Raw genomic sequence first — 15,336 nt, forward strand, 5'->3', positions numbered from 1 at the left:
AAAATCTTGATAGTAAAATTGTTTCCTGTTTTTGAGTTAAGTGATCAGCAGCTGGTTTGGGTACTTACTGTATGCTCACCCAGTGTGGGGACAATATGGAAGATTTAGAGGTCGGAGCCTTTCTTCAGTTTTGAGCTGGGCACATTGTTGTCGAAAAAAAGGTTACATTCCCCAGCTCCCTTGTTGCTAGGTATGGCCTTCTATTTCTGGCCACTGAGATATAAACAATGAAAAGGAGCTGACTCAGTTGGGAGGGGCCCTTTTTCCACCCTCTTGTTTTTATTCTGCTCCTTCCAAAAGGACTGAAATGCAGATATGAAAATGGAGCTCCAGTTGCCATCTTGGACCATAAGGTGACCCTGAGGATGGAAAACACAGGCTGAGGATGGTGAAGCAGAGAGACAGGAGGGTCCCTGAAAGCATCTTGCACTTCCATGTTAATCCTAGATGAACTATTTCCAGTTTTCTTTACCCAAGAATAAAAAGAAACGCTTATCTTGTTGAAGCCACTTCTAGTTTAGGCTTTCTGTTACTTGTAGCCAAATTCATTGCAATTTGTAGCAGATACAGTTAGGGTGCTATATACTTTTTGGGCCATATTTACGTACGAGCGACAGTACTTTCATATTAAAAGATGGCCTACTATTTGCAGGCCTGGGCAATTGTTCTTTGTCTTTTCTTTCAATGGAGTTGCTCAGGGAAGCTGAAGAGAGCCCCCTTGCGCCACCATCCTTCTTTATTTTCTTTTACACTTGCCTTGTTTTTTCTCCCACCATTATAATTTCCTCCCTCAACTGGGAGCAAATATAAAGCTGAAGGAAGAGGTTGGGATTGGAAGAATGAAGGTGAACAGGAAGAAGATACTGGGGACTTGACAACTGAGCTGGATACAGATTTTATAGTAAATGGCTCACTCCACTCTTATCAACTGAGACCAGGACCAGGTTTGTTACTGAAGGAGAAAAAGTGGTGCTCACACTTGGGTCAAAATGAGTTCTTTTTCTTTCCCCTTTTATTGGTCTTTCATTGACTTTTTTTGGGAACCAGTCACCCTAGCCAAGAATCCCTAAGAATCTCGGGAATAGATGTTTACTCCTCATTATAGATATGCTGTTTCTATTGATATGCTGTCTGAACATTCTTTTTTCCTGAGGAGTGTAAATTCCTTTAAAAGAAAAAAAATATATATATTCCAATATATCTCATACCCACTCCCCAACTGATTCTACAAAGCTGGGGAAGGGCCTAAAGAGAGGAATGGGGAAACTGTAAAGAAAATCACTATTAAACAGTGAAAGCAGGTTTGGTGGACAGAAGAAATCTTTAACTGTGGGCACCCTCTCCTGCAGAGACCTTTGCTCCTAACTTCAAGAGAGGCTCCAGCTATTGATTTCTGTTTAGAAAGTTTTAGAAACAAAGAAGCAGAATTCTAAGTTTTGCTACTGAAGTAAAATAGCAAAAAAAATTTTAAAAGAGGAGTAGCCAAGACTTTGGCCCACATGAGATGCCACCAGTAGAAACTTGAGATCAGCCAACCTGCTCATGACTTCCTCACCTTTTAAATATCTCATATCCTACAGTACTTCAAGATTTCTGCCTAATTAAATGTTCTGCTCCTGTATCTGTCACCTCCATTCTCATGCTCACAATCTTGACTCTAGTGCCTACAATAGCCTTCCTTCAAACCACTTCCTCCCCTTGTTCAAAACGCCCTGCACCCCAACTCCATGCCCTACCTCTTCTCAGTGGACCCTTGGCATACCTCACTCAGAACCCTTACCATGTTATCTGGAAGGATCCGTTTGTGTATGTTTTCTTATTTAAATCTGCACCTTGAGGGACTTCCCTGGCGGTCCAGTGGCTAAGCCTCCCCGTTCCCAATGCAGGGGGCCCGGGTTCGATCCCTAGTCAGGGAGCTAGATCCCACACGCCACAACTAAAAGATCCTGCATGCCGCAACTAAGACCTGCGCAGCCAAATAAATAAATAAATATTAAAAAAAAAAAAAAAAAAAGACTGCGCTTCCACTGCAGGGGGCGTGGGTTCAATCCCTGGTTGGGGAACTAAGATTCCACATGCCGTGCGGCACAGGTAAAAAATATATATACATATAAGAATCTGTACCTTGAGTGCCTAGCCCTTTGCCTAGCACAGAGTAGCTCCTCTGTGAATATTTCTTGACCTTGAGCGGGAGCGACAATCAATCACAACATCTGCCAAAAGCTAAGTGACCAGTTATCAGTTGTAATGTACTAGTTAAAAAAGACATCTCTGAAATTAAAAAAAAAAAAAAATTTGTGCAAGACAAAGAGAGAGAGAAAATTACCCAAAGCTGGAAGATATAAATTTGAACACAGCTGGGAACTGTGAATGGGAAATAAATAAGTAAAACTCTTTGTTGATGTTATGAAAGGTCTTTCACAATGGATCATCAGAAGCTTCAACAATCATGATATGTGCTGATACTAAAGATAGCACAGTGGAGTAGTTCAGAGCATGTGCTCAGGAAATGGACTTCAAAGTTCATATTCCAGCTGTGTAAACCTAGGCAGATTACTTAACTTCTCTGTTTCTGTAGCTCCATCATTTGTAAAATGCAGATTCTACTAATGCTTTCCGAATGTTATGAGAATTAAAGGAGTTAATAAAAATAAAGCACTTAGAAAAGTGGCTAGTGCATAGAAAGAGCTATGTAAAATTTTACTACTATTGTTATTATTGTTCCTGTTATAATTCCTCATCCTAAAACATGGCCTATGACAACAAGAAGAAGGAAAAGTGATGGAGGGCTAACATACTTATATAAGTAAATACTAAGAGCTATGTGGATAAAGATGGCAATGTGGGCCATTCACTACTTTAAATTTAGATCTCTTAAAATTGTACTTTTATAAACTCTTTGCTGTGAGGGTAAACCCACAAAAGAAGAAAGCACAGATTCCTTTGTCCCCACGCCCCCACTTTCCCCTTCTATGTGTGTCCTTGTCAAATTTTGTGATTTATCATTAAGTACAAATTATTATTTAAGTGCATAAAGATCCTTTTGACATAAATTGGGAATCATATAGAAGTTGTTTTAAGAACATAAAACTAGACAATTAGAGTTTCTTTATTACTTGCTTTTGAACTCATAATCTCACTGGAGTTCTTAATTAAGCCGAGTTTGGGAATACAGTTTCCAGATCTTGGTCTAAAGACTTTTTGTTGAAACACCTTCATAATCCTTATTTGAATTTATATTAGTAAGCATTTATATAATCTGTAACTTATAATTCTGAGATAGCTGGTCCTTTTGACTTCTGGGGACATTAAAAGTACGACAAAGTTTCTAGCTCTGAGTACTTACAGATCTTTTTTTCTTTCTTCTTCTTCCTTTTGATAAGACTCATAATAGGATACTTTAGTTTTTGGTTAGTTCCCCTTAGTCTTCTTCACTGTGAAAACTCTTTCCTTCCATTATGATCAATTCAACAAATATTTAACAGTCATCTAATTTTATGAAGGGGTATAAGGTTTATAAAGGAAGTTTCCATGTCTGTCATGTGGCTGCTATAACTCCAGTGCCAACCAAGGTGCGTTGCACATAATGGGTGCTTGAAAAGTATTTCGTAAAGAGATATGAATAAAGATCCTATACTGAAGCAGTGGAGGATAGTAGAACCAGTATAAGTTTTAGATATGTGTTCAAATCTCAGTTTTCCAAATTATTATCTATGTGATCTAAAGCAAGTTGTTTAACAAACTCATTTTTTCTTGTAAATGGAAATATCTATTTCATAAGGATTATGAGAATTTATCAAGATAATAGTTTATTAAAACTCCTCCTGAGTGTATAGTGGGTATCAGGGACCTGCGTTGCAAAATATAGGTCTTTAAACGTTGAGGGGATTGCAATTCCTGTTCTTAAGAAAGTTCCACATAATAATAACGCAGGTCACAGAATATGGACATGTTATGGGTGTTCAGAGTAGGGAGAGATGACTGTATTTGAGGGCATCAGGAAACGAGGTGACATATGAAATAGTCCTTGAAGGAGAGTTAGGATTTCAACAGTTGAAATGTGCAGGCATGTCCAGATTAAACAGAGAACATAAACAGGGAGCAAAAAGGTACTGAGTGTGACTGAAAAAAGGTCAGTTACTCTTTTGGCTGAAATGTAGGGTTGACACAGGAAGTAGTGAGAGATAAACAAGAAATGTGGGGTAGGGCCATATTGGGGTTGCCAATTTCTTTAATTCAACAGACAATGAGCAACTCTTGGTAATTTGGGGGTAGGCCAACGGAATAATAGGATTGGAAGGTGGAAGCACCTAAGCGTGGAGAGACCAGTTAGGAGAGGCTATTGCATTATTTCAGGCAAGAGATAATAAAGGTCTGCAGCAGGGAGGGGTCAGAGGGAAAGCAGACACGACAAAAAAGCAGGCACATTTCAGAGCGAATCGACAGTCTGTGCCTAGTGCCTTGTGCTGTAGGGAGAGAGGGAGAGAAGGGGGGAAGAGAAGGAGGGAGATGGGGGAAGAGGAGGAGGGAGAGAGAAACCCCATGACTGGAGCCATTTACACTATTTACAGGAATGGGTAAATCACAGGAAATTGTCGGTTTGGGTTTCGGAAATGGGTCAGCTTGAGGTTTGGATTGCTCCTTGCTGCCACCTTCCCTTTTGTACATCCTGGTTTTCAGGGCCACCTCCACCTCTCTCCACCAAGTAATTGTGCATTCTATCCTTGACCTGACCCTGCGTTTATCTTCACGCCCCAATTCTGCTCCCTACTACTCCTGGCCATTGTACTCTCACAGCCACAATGACCCCAGCTCAGGTCCTGGGCTGTAGGGACACTCCACCCGCCAGATCCCCTATCGTCTTCGCCTAGGCAGCTTCCATGCGTGCGCCCCCACGGCTCTGTGACCAATAGGCAGGCCCTAGTGCTGGGATTCGACTGGCTATTGGTTGGCTGAGCCATGGTGAGAGATGGTGCGGTGCCCGTTCTCAGCACGGGTGAGAGCTGTGGGCGGTTGTTAAGGCGACCGTTCGTGACGTAGCGCCGTCAGGCCGAGCAAGCCCCAGATGATTGGCTAGATGATCGGACGATCCTTCCTTATTGGTCACAGGCTCGTCCGGCTCCGAGCGTGCGTAGAAGCAAAGGTTTCTTCCGCTCCGCGTCTTCGTTGACTGGAGACGCGTGGAGCGCCAGCTCCCGGGGACTGTGGCCTCTGGTGAGATAGGGAGGTAAGGAGGGCGGCGGTGGGCGGGAGCGGGTTAGGGTTGTGCAGGTGGCGGTTCTCGAGTTCCGTGCGGCCCTGGAAAGGGGCAGCCGGTACCTCCTGCCGACCCGGGGGGAGCTGCGCTGGCGGCTTTGCCCGGGGTGGCGCCCCGGTCCCGCGGGGACTGCGAGGAGACGTCCTTGACGCGCGGCCGGCCGAGTGGCGGCCCGCATCTATGCCGGGGAGCCCGCGGGCCAAGCTGGGCCAGAGGGGCGGGCGGCGGGCCGGCCTCTTCTGGGCTCCCGTCTCCATCGGTGGACCGGCGGGGCGGTGCCGCGTTCGCTGGCCCTGTCCGAAGTCGGCGGTGCTGGCCAAGCAGTCACGATCGTCGGGGCGGAAAGGGTGCCAGGCAGGGTGATCTCGGAGTCCCCTTAATTCGAGGAATGCTGGTGGGCTGTGGGGCAGCCAGGCCCGCAGGTTGGGGAGGGAACGCGAGAAGGTCTATCAGGTGTGGGCGTTCACGCCCAGGCTTGCAGTTATCACTGGGCTCACGCCCTGGCGCTGCTGTTCGTCAGCACCTTAAATGCTGCTGACTTACCCAGAGCCGTGAAAGAACTGTGGATCTGCATAGATGCGTCTGGTTATTTCCAGGAGAAACGGATTGAGAGGATGCAGAGCCCAAGGTAGAGACTTGCCCGAAGACTTCAACGATTCTTCCTCTCCGTCTCCTTCCTCTCCTTCTTTCTTCTTCTTCTTTTTTTTTTTTTTTTGTCAGGGGGCGTGGTCTCCTTGGTGCTGATTGCTGATGTCCTTTAGTCCAAACCTTGTAGGTTTTTCGGAATGTTTGGTTTTGGTATTTTGATAAGGAAGAACGTACCTTGGAGACTCACAGATAGAACAGTCAGTTTTTGCAGTAGGAGGAGGTTGATGTACTTCATCTTAAATGGTCGTTTGAAATTTTTCAGGTCTTTGAGGACATGTCTTCTTAGACTTGGTCCTGAAAAGTCATGGGAAACATCTGTTTCCAGGCCGTACTAAGTAATCGTGTAAAATTTTAGCGTCACGCAATGTAGAGAATGTATTTTTTATGTTTGCTTGTGAATTAATTTTTTTATCCGTGCAATGAAAGACATTTTTTGATTTAGAGGTAATCTAGAAAGGCCCAGAGTGTGACAGACTGGATTGTGAGTGCCTGCTTGGTGGCAGTGCCTTTCCAACTTGTGATAAACTTGGCAGTAAAGACAATGGGAGTTAGTAATATGAAGGCTTAAAAATGTGCAAAGATTACATCATTAACATGTGAAAACGGTTGTGTGTGTGGCATAAGCATTTCAAGATGAAGTGTGTGCGCACGCATGTGCACGTGCTCTTTTTATTCTTGTATGATCCAGTTTCTAGGCCATGGATAGATTAACACATCTATATCACTATCTATTTAGGTTGACCATATGAAATTGCTGATATTTGACATTTGACCGTTTTTCCCATACAAAAAATAGCAGTTTCATATGGTTCACTTAATACTTGCCTTTGTTAAAGAACTTTGGAGCTCTAGCTTCATAAGTGAATAAAAAGATATGTGGCTTACACAGAGGCACACCATGTCATAGAATTGGGTGTAGAATCCAGGTTTCCTGATTCCAGTGTGAGAATTTTTTTTTTCCATAGGATACTGGGTTGAGCAGCAGAATTCTCGATCCTGTTGGAATAAAAATGACTCAGTACAAGACATGGTTTATTTATTTGTTTGTTTGTTTATTTATTTTTGGCTGCGTTGGGTCTTTGTTGCTACGCATGGGCTTTCTCTACTTGCGGTTGAGCGAGGGCTGCTCTGCGTTGTGGTACGTGGGCTTCTCATTGCGGTGGTTTCTCTTGTTGCAGAGCATCGGCTCTAGGTGCACGGGCTTCAGTAGTTGTGGCTCACGGGCTGAATTCAGTAGTTCTGGTGCACGGGCTTAGTTGCTCCGTGACATGTGGGATCTTCCTGGACCAGGGCTCGAACCTGTGTCCCCTGCATTGGCAGGCGGATTCTTAACCACTGCGCCACCAGGGAAGTCCCCTACATGGTTCTTGCCTTCAAAGAGACAAAACGTACACAGCAATTAATATGAGAACAATGTAAGATAGTGTATAATCAAATACTGGAATGTGTAGCACAGGAAGAGTGCTGAGTGGGAGGAAAGAATCAGAGTAGGATGCCAAAGCATCTTTTTCTGCAGTTGGCCATAGTAGGTGGTTTTTGTAGCATATTGAATTAGAGTTTGGGGATTCAATTTAATTTAAATTATCCATTCTTTTGAATATCCATTCTTTTGAAATGTTTGCAGCATACTTCAGTCTGAATAAGCAAGGCATACATTGCCTAACTTGATTTTTTAAACTAAAATTTATTTTTATTGCAGCATGGCCTAAATACTGTACTTTGAATTGGCATGAGCTGTCTATTGCCTGCTAGTGCCACTTGCAACTGCTGATGAAGTTGGAAGATTGGATTCCATGGCATTTAAATGATTTGCAAAAACACAGGGAAATGGAGAGGGTGCTAGTGGGAAATGTGCAATTATAGTTACTTTTGACACACCTTTGTACATTTGGTTACTCATTTTGTATTTCCAAATAGGTGAGGTTCTCTGTGTTTGGAGATGGTTTATGAGATCATGTCACGGGATCACGTGTAAATCTTTTCCGGAATGTTGCAAAGATGACTTTAAACCTAGGAAAGAAATGTTCCAGTATTGACAATGCTACCATGAAGCTTTTGAGGGAAAACATAATGTCCCTAATATATAATTATAGATTAATAATGCTAAACCTATTTGTGATCAAATTGGGGTGCCTTCTTGCTAGCAGCTCAGATTTTAATTCAACCGAATAAACTTTTTAATAGTGAAGAATACATTTTCTTGTTAAGGGAATATTCTAAATTGAGGGGGCTTGGGGGGAGAGAGTGTTAGAAACTTTGACCTAGTTTCAAAATGTGTTTTTAGTTAATTCATTTTCTGCAACACTGATGCTAGTTGATCCTTTAGACTAGTTTATAGGGTTTTGTATTTTTGTTTTTAAATATAAGGAAGTTATGTGATAGAAGGCTGTCATGAAAATCTAGGCTCTTATGAGGCTTTTAGTTGAAATGAAGTAGAGTTCAAATCTAAGATATGATTAATATTCTCCAATACTTTAAGTCCAAGTCCCTGCTAATTTAATAGAAAGTATGTTTGTTATTGTTCATTTTCCAGGATAGTATAGGAAATGTATAGCCTCTCTTCCCAACCCCATCCTCCCTTAATATGTTCTCTGAATGCAGAGAACTGGGGGGCTTGAAGTGGGGGAGTTATATCCATATCTTTAAAAAAGTCATCTTTAGGTCTGTTTCAAGGTGTGTCAATAAAATGCATGCTACTGTAGCTTAAGAATTTATTTTTAATTAGCAGGTATTTGTTGAGCAACTGCTATGTATGAATGCAATGTGCTGGAGGATGAAATGAGCAATAGGCCTCAGGGAGGAAGGTTGAAAAAGCCTGAATAAACACAGGCAGATGCATGCCACATTTATACATTTCAGTGACCCGCCCGCCTTTTAAAATTGAGACCCACAATAAGAAATACATGTTATGTCGGAAGCCAGTACAAACACTCATATGTATAATTTCATGAAACGTAATGTTTCAAAAAATAATATCTACCCATACCACATGCCTTACCCACAGCTTTTTTCTCTTTTTCCTTTTATTTTAAAATATTTGTTCTGACTCATAAACTTGATTTCATGATCTCATCGATCCAGTGAAGGGTTGTGACCTGTGGTTTGGAAACCAGGTATCTATTTGGTGGCCTGGTGTGGCTGAAATGTAGAGAATAGAGAACATTGAGTGATGCAGTGAGAGGTGACGCTTAGTAATTGCTTTGGTTTGTAAAAGCATCTCTTATTTTCTTTTCCCTAACACTTTAAATAGATTAATGCTTTATTTTCCTTAATTTGGTTCCTTTTTATTTTCTTTCTTCAATAAATGAATCACTTTCTTAATTATTACCATAAATGTGAGATTCATTTGAATTCTTGATAGTCTGTCAATCAGTGGCCTTAAAATTAAATCTTAATTGATTTTTATGGGTAGTTAATATGCTTTATCATAAGCATTAATTTTAGTGTAAGAAGGCTTGCAAGTTCCTATATTAGAGATTAATAACTATACTAGATTTTTTTTTAAACCAGAATATCAAAATTATTATTACTATTATTTAGCCGGCAAACATGGAAAAGTTTTGCCATGGTAGTCATTAGGTCAAAATAACCCATATTCTGTTGGGAATTTTTCAATGCTGTAGATGTCTACTTTGGCCAGCCATCCTCTTATTCTAGTACTGTTCCAGCATTTTTATTAAATGCTGTTAAAGTTTGGGAAAAGACCTCTGGTGACAGCAACATTGGGAAGGTTTATTAAACATTTTGCTAGTGACATATTATGCCATGTGTTTTATGGAATGGAAAAGTCTAATGGACTCCTGCCCTTGAAGAGCTTTATAAACTAAGATAATGATTTACAGGAGGACACTGAACAAGTAGATTGTTTGGTATTTACCTTTTGCATAACTAGAATGTAGAGAATGAAGAGTGTGCTTATATGCATTTTGTGTCAGGGTAATCAGAAAATAAATGTGAATGGTTGTTTCTCACTTTTGTTTTGTGCTTTATTGCTCTCCTCCCTGCCTCAGATAATAATCGGGCTGAGGTATTATTTGGTTTGATCTTAAATGCTCGAATTCATACAACTGGTAAGAAAAAGCTGCTTTTAAGTTGTTTGTTAGTGAATAATAGAGGATTTAAGTGTTGTGAGTAAAGAAGTAATAACAGTCCTCTTATTTTAATTTTGTAATTATTTTCCAGAATTATAAGGAATACTGTCAAATAGTTTTATTCTTAATATACAAGACGCTGCATACAAATCAGGGTTTACAATGCACTTTTCCTTAAAATGTTTTCCTAAGAATACAGTGAGCTGTATACTAAGTGTTCATACTTGATATTCCTTCCAGGATCCAAGGATTCTTCAGCTACAATGTTGTCAAGACTCTTCCGAATGCATGGCCTCTTTGTGGCTTCCCATCCCTGGGAAGTCATAGTGGGGACAGTGACACTGACCATCTGTATGATGTCCATGAACATGTTTACTGGTAACGATAAGATCTGTGGTTGGAATTATGAATGTCCAAAGTTTGAAGAGGTTTGTGAGATTAATCTGATTATTGACTAAATACATTTTGAATTTCTAAAGAGTGTCTCCTTTTAGAGACCACATAATCAAAAAAACTTATGAGTAAAATTTTTATTTCAGTATTCATAACTTTCATTTACTTATATAGTATGGAAATGCACTGGAATACTTCTCTTTTGCTTTTGGTATACAAATGAGTGTAATTGACTTTACTTGAGAAATATAGCTTTCATAAGTGACTAACAGTGAAAAATGATCGGCTTAAACATTAGATTGTTTAAAAATTAGGAGTAAATTTTTGATTTGCATTGTAATATTTTATTTGACTTGTGCCTAAATTTATACTATCATGATGGTATGTAAACTAATGATGCATGCAAAATAAAAATTCTTATTTTTGATTTGGATTTTTCTTTTCTATCTCTCCCAATAGGATGTCTTGAGCAGTGACATCATAATTCTGACAATAACACGATGCATAGCAATCCTGTATATTTACTTCCAGTTCCAGAATTTACGCCAACTTGGATCAAAATATATTTTGGGTAATAATTTTATATATTAACCTTTTTGTGTGCTATCAAATTTTTGATTTACTGTGGAAATTTACCTGTTTGTTTAAATCGTGTGTGGAAATGTGTGTGCTGCATGTATTCAATACTTTTATTTCTTTTTATTCAAGTTAGACGTTCTGCTATTTGAGACTTCAATAATCTGGAGAAAATAGTATTATTTCTCTCAGAATATCATATGGAACTGTGTGTTATTGTGTGTGTAAAAAAGGCTGAAGTTTTTTCAGTTTGCTGAATTTTGTCATTTTAGGTATTGCTGGACTCTTCACAATTTTCTCAAGTTTTGTATTCAGTACAGTTGTCATTCATTTCTTAGATAAAGAATTGACAGGCTTGAAGTAAGTATTTAAGCATAAATATACTTTCTTTTAAAATATATTGTTAAGAACTGTTCTTCTCTATGATATAAAGCATTATAGTATGTAAATTATCAAAAGTTTATAGAAAATATGGGAAAATTTTTCATGTAATCATATAGCTAATTTTAATACCTGTTAATGTTTTAGTATATATCCTGTCCCATTTTTTTATACTTAAAGAAGACTTCTGAGATCATACTGTATATACTGCTTTATAACTTTTATGCTTTATAATAGTTTATCAACATCTTTGCATGTCCTTAATGCTAAACTAAATTATTTGTAATAGCTGTCTAGTATTCCCCTATCCTCTAGATTGGATTGTTAGGTTATTTAATTTCCCCCATTAATAACAACACTGTGATAAATGTCTTTGTAGCTAAATTTTTGTTTGTATTCATAGTCATTTTCTTAGGATACATTCCTAGCAGTGAAACAGTGGCTGTGTAGGTTTTTAGGGCTTTTAAGTGCTGTTATCGCCAATTTGGTCTCTAGAAAGGTTGTTCAGTTTATTCTTCTATAGATAGTAATTAATGAAAAAAGAATTGCACACAGTATACAGGTTTCCCCTGCTATCCGAAAGTACAGCTTTCCTATGAAACCTTTTGTAAGTGAAGAAGCAATTGCCTTGGGACACATCTTTGAAGGGATGCACACAATAAATCACGGTAAAGCACAGTGCTTACAGACACAGTTCAAAGCTATGGCAGCTCGGTGCTGAGATGCTAAGTGTAGTTCCCAGGCAGTGCCGTTCTCTCTGTCTGCTCCAGGTACCCACTGCCTCTATAACGGTTCCCTGCAAAACAAACACTGAATGCTGTTTTCTCTTTTCACCTTTTTTTGTCAAAGTGAAAACCTTGTTTGGATTTCTTTTGGTTAGCAAAAATGGTTACTATGTAGGTCTTTCATAAAAGTGAAGTGGCGTAAAGCAAACCTTTGAAAAGTGGGGGACACCTGTATTCCTCTTTTTCCCCCATGTTGATTCACAAGGACACATTTTTTTTTTTAAACTAAGGATGATATTTTGCTATAGAATTATCAGAAGGTGTTTCTGTATAAATATATTTACATTTTTAACATTAAAAATATTCTTAAATATTTTGAGTGACTAATATATTTAGCTTTGAGGATGTCAAAGGAATATAGGTTATACCTTTTGTTCTGCAAAGAGGTAACACATGCCAGAGCTCATACAAGGCATGGGACGAGGGGTGGGGGGGGGAATTTTGTTTTAGGAAGGGATTTTTCGGTAATGTTTTTTCTTTTGTTAAATAATACCTGATCATCTTGTTTTCTTTTTTTCTTCCCCCAGTGAAGCTTTGCCCTTCTTCCTACTGCTGATTGACCTTTCCAGAGCAAGTGCACTAGCAAAGTTTGCCCTCAGTTCCAACTCACAGGTATTATTTATAAGACATGAATGTTAGTAGTATCCTTTTTTTCAGATTGTTTACATTAACAGGAAAGATTAGTAGAGTTTCTTCACAGTTCAAGATTCAGGAATTGCCTGCAATTTTGTCAAGTCCTAAGACTGGTCTTCCTAGGAGCCCTAGGAACTGTCCCATTTATCTGACAACTCAGTTGTAATTCCACAGCTTCTAGAATTTGGAATCTTCCTATTTTCCTTTTTAAAGTTTTCAGAACGTAAGGTATTATGTCTTTTGGATAAATTGGAGTATCTACCTAGTGAAACATACCAGAGAACAGACAGGATCTAATGGAAGAATCTCAGGGTAGATTGATTTCTAAACCCCGTGAATTAACACTAGCATTATTTCCCATCTAAAGTTTTATCTTGGTGTTCATTAGTCACTTTAAAGAACATAACATTTTTAATAACGCTGAGTAACTGAGTATAAAATATCGTATACTTCTGCCCTGATTATGTATTTGATGAATATTTATGATCATTTGAGCATTTTGACAAGGATATTTAGGTTTCATAATACTAATATGATCTCAGAAAATTTGCAACTAAGAACTTCTGTCAGTGGTAGCCAAAGTATAAAATGTAGGATTTATGTGGGATTTAAATGGCAGGATTAATGCACCACTTCAAAGGACTCTTCCTAAGAAATATCTCGTTCAGTGGACGGGGAAAGCAGGGCAGTGTACATATTCTTCTTTCTTTAGTCCTCTATATTATCCTTTGTATCTGGAATGCCTGTTAGTCTTAGCATATTGTGTATTTTATTCTTAATATAGTAAATTAGGTTTAGTAGAAGCCCTGGGATGCTCTAACATTTTTAAAAGTTACTTTGTACCTTACCCTCATGATATGTTTGGTCTGTGTTTTAGGATGAAGTAAGGGAAAACATTGCTCGTGGGATGGCAATTTTAGGTCCCACATTCACCCTTGATGCTCTTGTAGAATGTCTTGTGATTGGAGTTGGTACCATGTCAGGTTTGTAAACAGTTTTTAATATATTTTAAAATGAGTTTGTAGAAGACAAAAAGGAATATATTAAATTGTATCAATTACTCTTAAATTCTGACTTTTAAAAGTCTGACATTACTCTTAAAATTTTTTAATTGTATGAATATGTGGGTATATCTGATCTGACCTTATGGCTGTCTGCTTTAGCAAAAACTTAGTAGGTTACCGATTTCTTTTTTTTTTTTTTTACATTAATTAATTATTTTAAATATTTGGCGGCATTAGGTCTTTGTTGCTGTGGGCGGGCTTTCTCTAGTTGCATTGAGCGGGGGCTACTCTTTGTTGCAGTGCGCGGGCTTCTCATTGCAGTGGTTTCTCTTGTTGCGGAGCACGGGCTCTAGGCACGCGGGCTTCAGTAGTTGTGGCATGTGGACTCAGTAGTTGTGGCTCGTGGGCTCTAGAGCACAGGCTCCGTAGTTGTGGCGCACGCTCTTAGTTGCTCTGCAGCGTGTGGGATCTTCCCGGACCAGGGCTTGAACCCATGTCCCCTGCGTTGGCAGGTGGATTCTCAACCGCTGCACCACCAGGGAAGTCCCCTGATTTATTTTCACTCTTACTATCTCATCATCTTTTCCTGTGCTCTACTTTTTTGATGACTTTAAGGTGTTTTTATTTGCTTTTTATTTGGTTTTTAACCAAGATTGTATTCTAGGCTCATTTAGAAAGCATCTGCCATCCTCTGCTGTTGTCTGGACTAAATTAATGACTTGGTTCCTTGTATTTTAATTGTCATGTAGGAGACAGTGCAAAAGTCAGGAGGTGGACAGATCTAAGTTGGGTCCACCTAACTGAGTGGTTAGGAAGATTTAATCAGACAGTATGCAGTACATCTTAGCATTTAGCCAGCACTGACCTCAACACATATGCTTCTTCATCCTTAATTGGATAGTAGAGAATTAGATATTAAATATCAAACACAGGACTCCATTATATAGGACAAAAATTATGGCCTCATATGGAAATTTGCCAGAATGAATATATCATGCTGTTGTCAAGGTTTCCTAATCAACTAAGACTAGATTTTATGGCTTTCTCATGAGGGTCACACTTAGTTAACTACCATTCTAGTGTATTTCCTGGTGCCTTGGTGCCCTTAATAAGGGGTTTCATTCTTTCAGAAGTGTATTATCTAACTTTTAAGAGAGTAGTTAGTGGCTATTATTAGTTGAGGTCTGTTCACTAGATAGTATGTTAAATATATATAATGTTTCTGCTAACTTTCTGAGGGTAAATTTATTATTTATTCAGTTATTTTACCTGTCATTCAAAGTTTATTTAGCAAAGATTTTTTAAAATTATTTTTTTAAATGTACATTTCTTAAAATTTACTTTTTGGGTATAGTTTTGAGTATTGACAAAGATGTAGTCATGTAACTGCCACCACAGTCAAGAAAAAATGTTTTTGATCAGGTGAAAATATACCTATGTGATTTTATACAAGCAGAACAGTATGTAAGAAGATGAGAGGATTAGTTAGGAACTGGTAGTGGGCTGTGAAACCAAGGATTATTCATTGGAAACTGATGTGGAAAGCAGTGGAGACTGATGTGGAAAGT

At 39.0% G+C, this 15,336-nt stretch overlaps 1 protein-coding gene across 5 annotated transcripts in view; it reads left to right on the forward strand.

Moving 5' to 3' along the window:
- HMGCR (3-hydroxy-3-methylglutaryl-CoA reductase) overlaps nucleotides 1-15,336 on the forward strand; it is a 53,236-nt gene that overhangs the window by 27,318 nt on the left and 10,582 nt on the right. For 2 of the 5 annotated variants that reach the window (XM_022594783.3, XM_089909025.1), the window contains exons 2-6: nucleotides 10,237-10,424; nucleotides 10,849-10,960; nucleotides 11,238-11,325; nucleotides 12,659-12,743; nucleotides 13,642-13,747. In XM_022594783.3, the coding sequence (XP_022450491.1) occupies nucleotides 10,260-10,424; nucleotides 10,849-10,960; nucleotides 11,238-11,325; nucleotides 12,659-12,743; nucleotides 13,642-13,747 (556 nt within the window). In that variant the 5' untranslated portion in view covers nucleotides 10,237-10,259. Of the gene's footprint in view, nucleotides 1-5,109; nucleotides 5,228-5,639; nucleotides 5,886-10,236; nucleotides 10,425-10,848; nucleotides 10,961-11,237; nucleotides 11,326-12,658; nucleotides 12,744-13,641; nucleotides 13,748-15,336 lie in introns of those variants that run through there. The other 3 variants (XM_022594793.3, XM_030759709.2, XM_089909026.1) reach the window with 3 other exon arrangements.

The sequence above is a fragment of the Delphinapterus leucas genome, chromosome 3 (genome assembly GCF_059928025.1).
Source record: "Delphinapterus leucas isolate spDelLeu-1000000601 "Yukka" chromosome 3, BTC_Dleu_Yukka2, whole genome shotgun sequence".
Classification (NCBI taxonomy): Eukaryota; Metazoa; Chordata; class Mammalia; order Artiodactyla; family Monodontidae; genus Delphinapterus; species Delphinapterus leucas.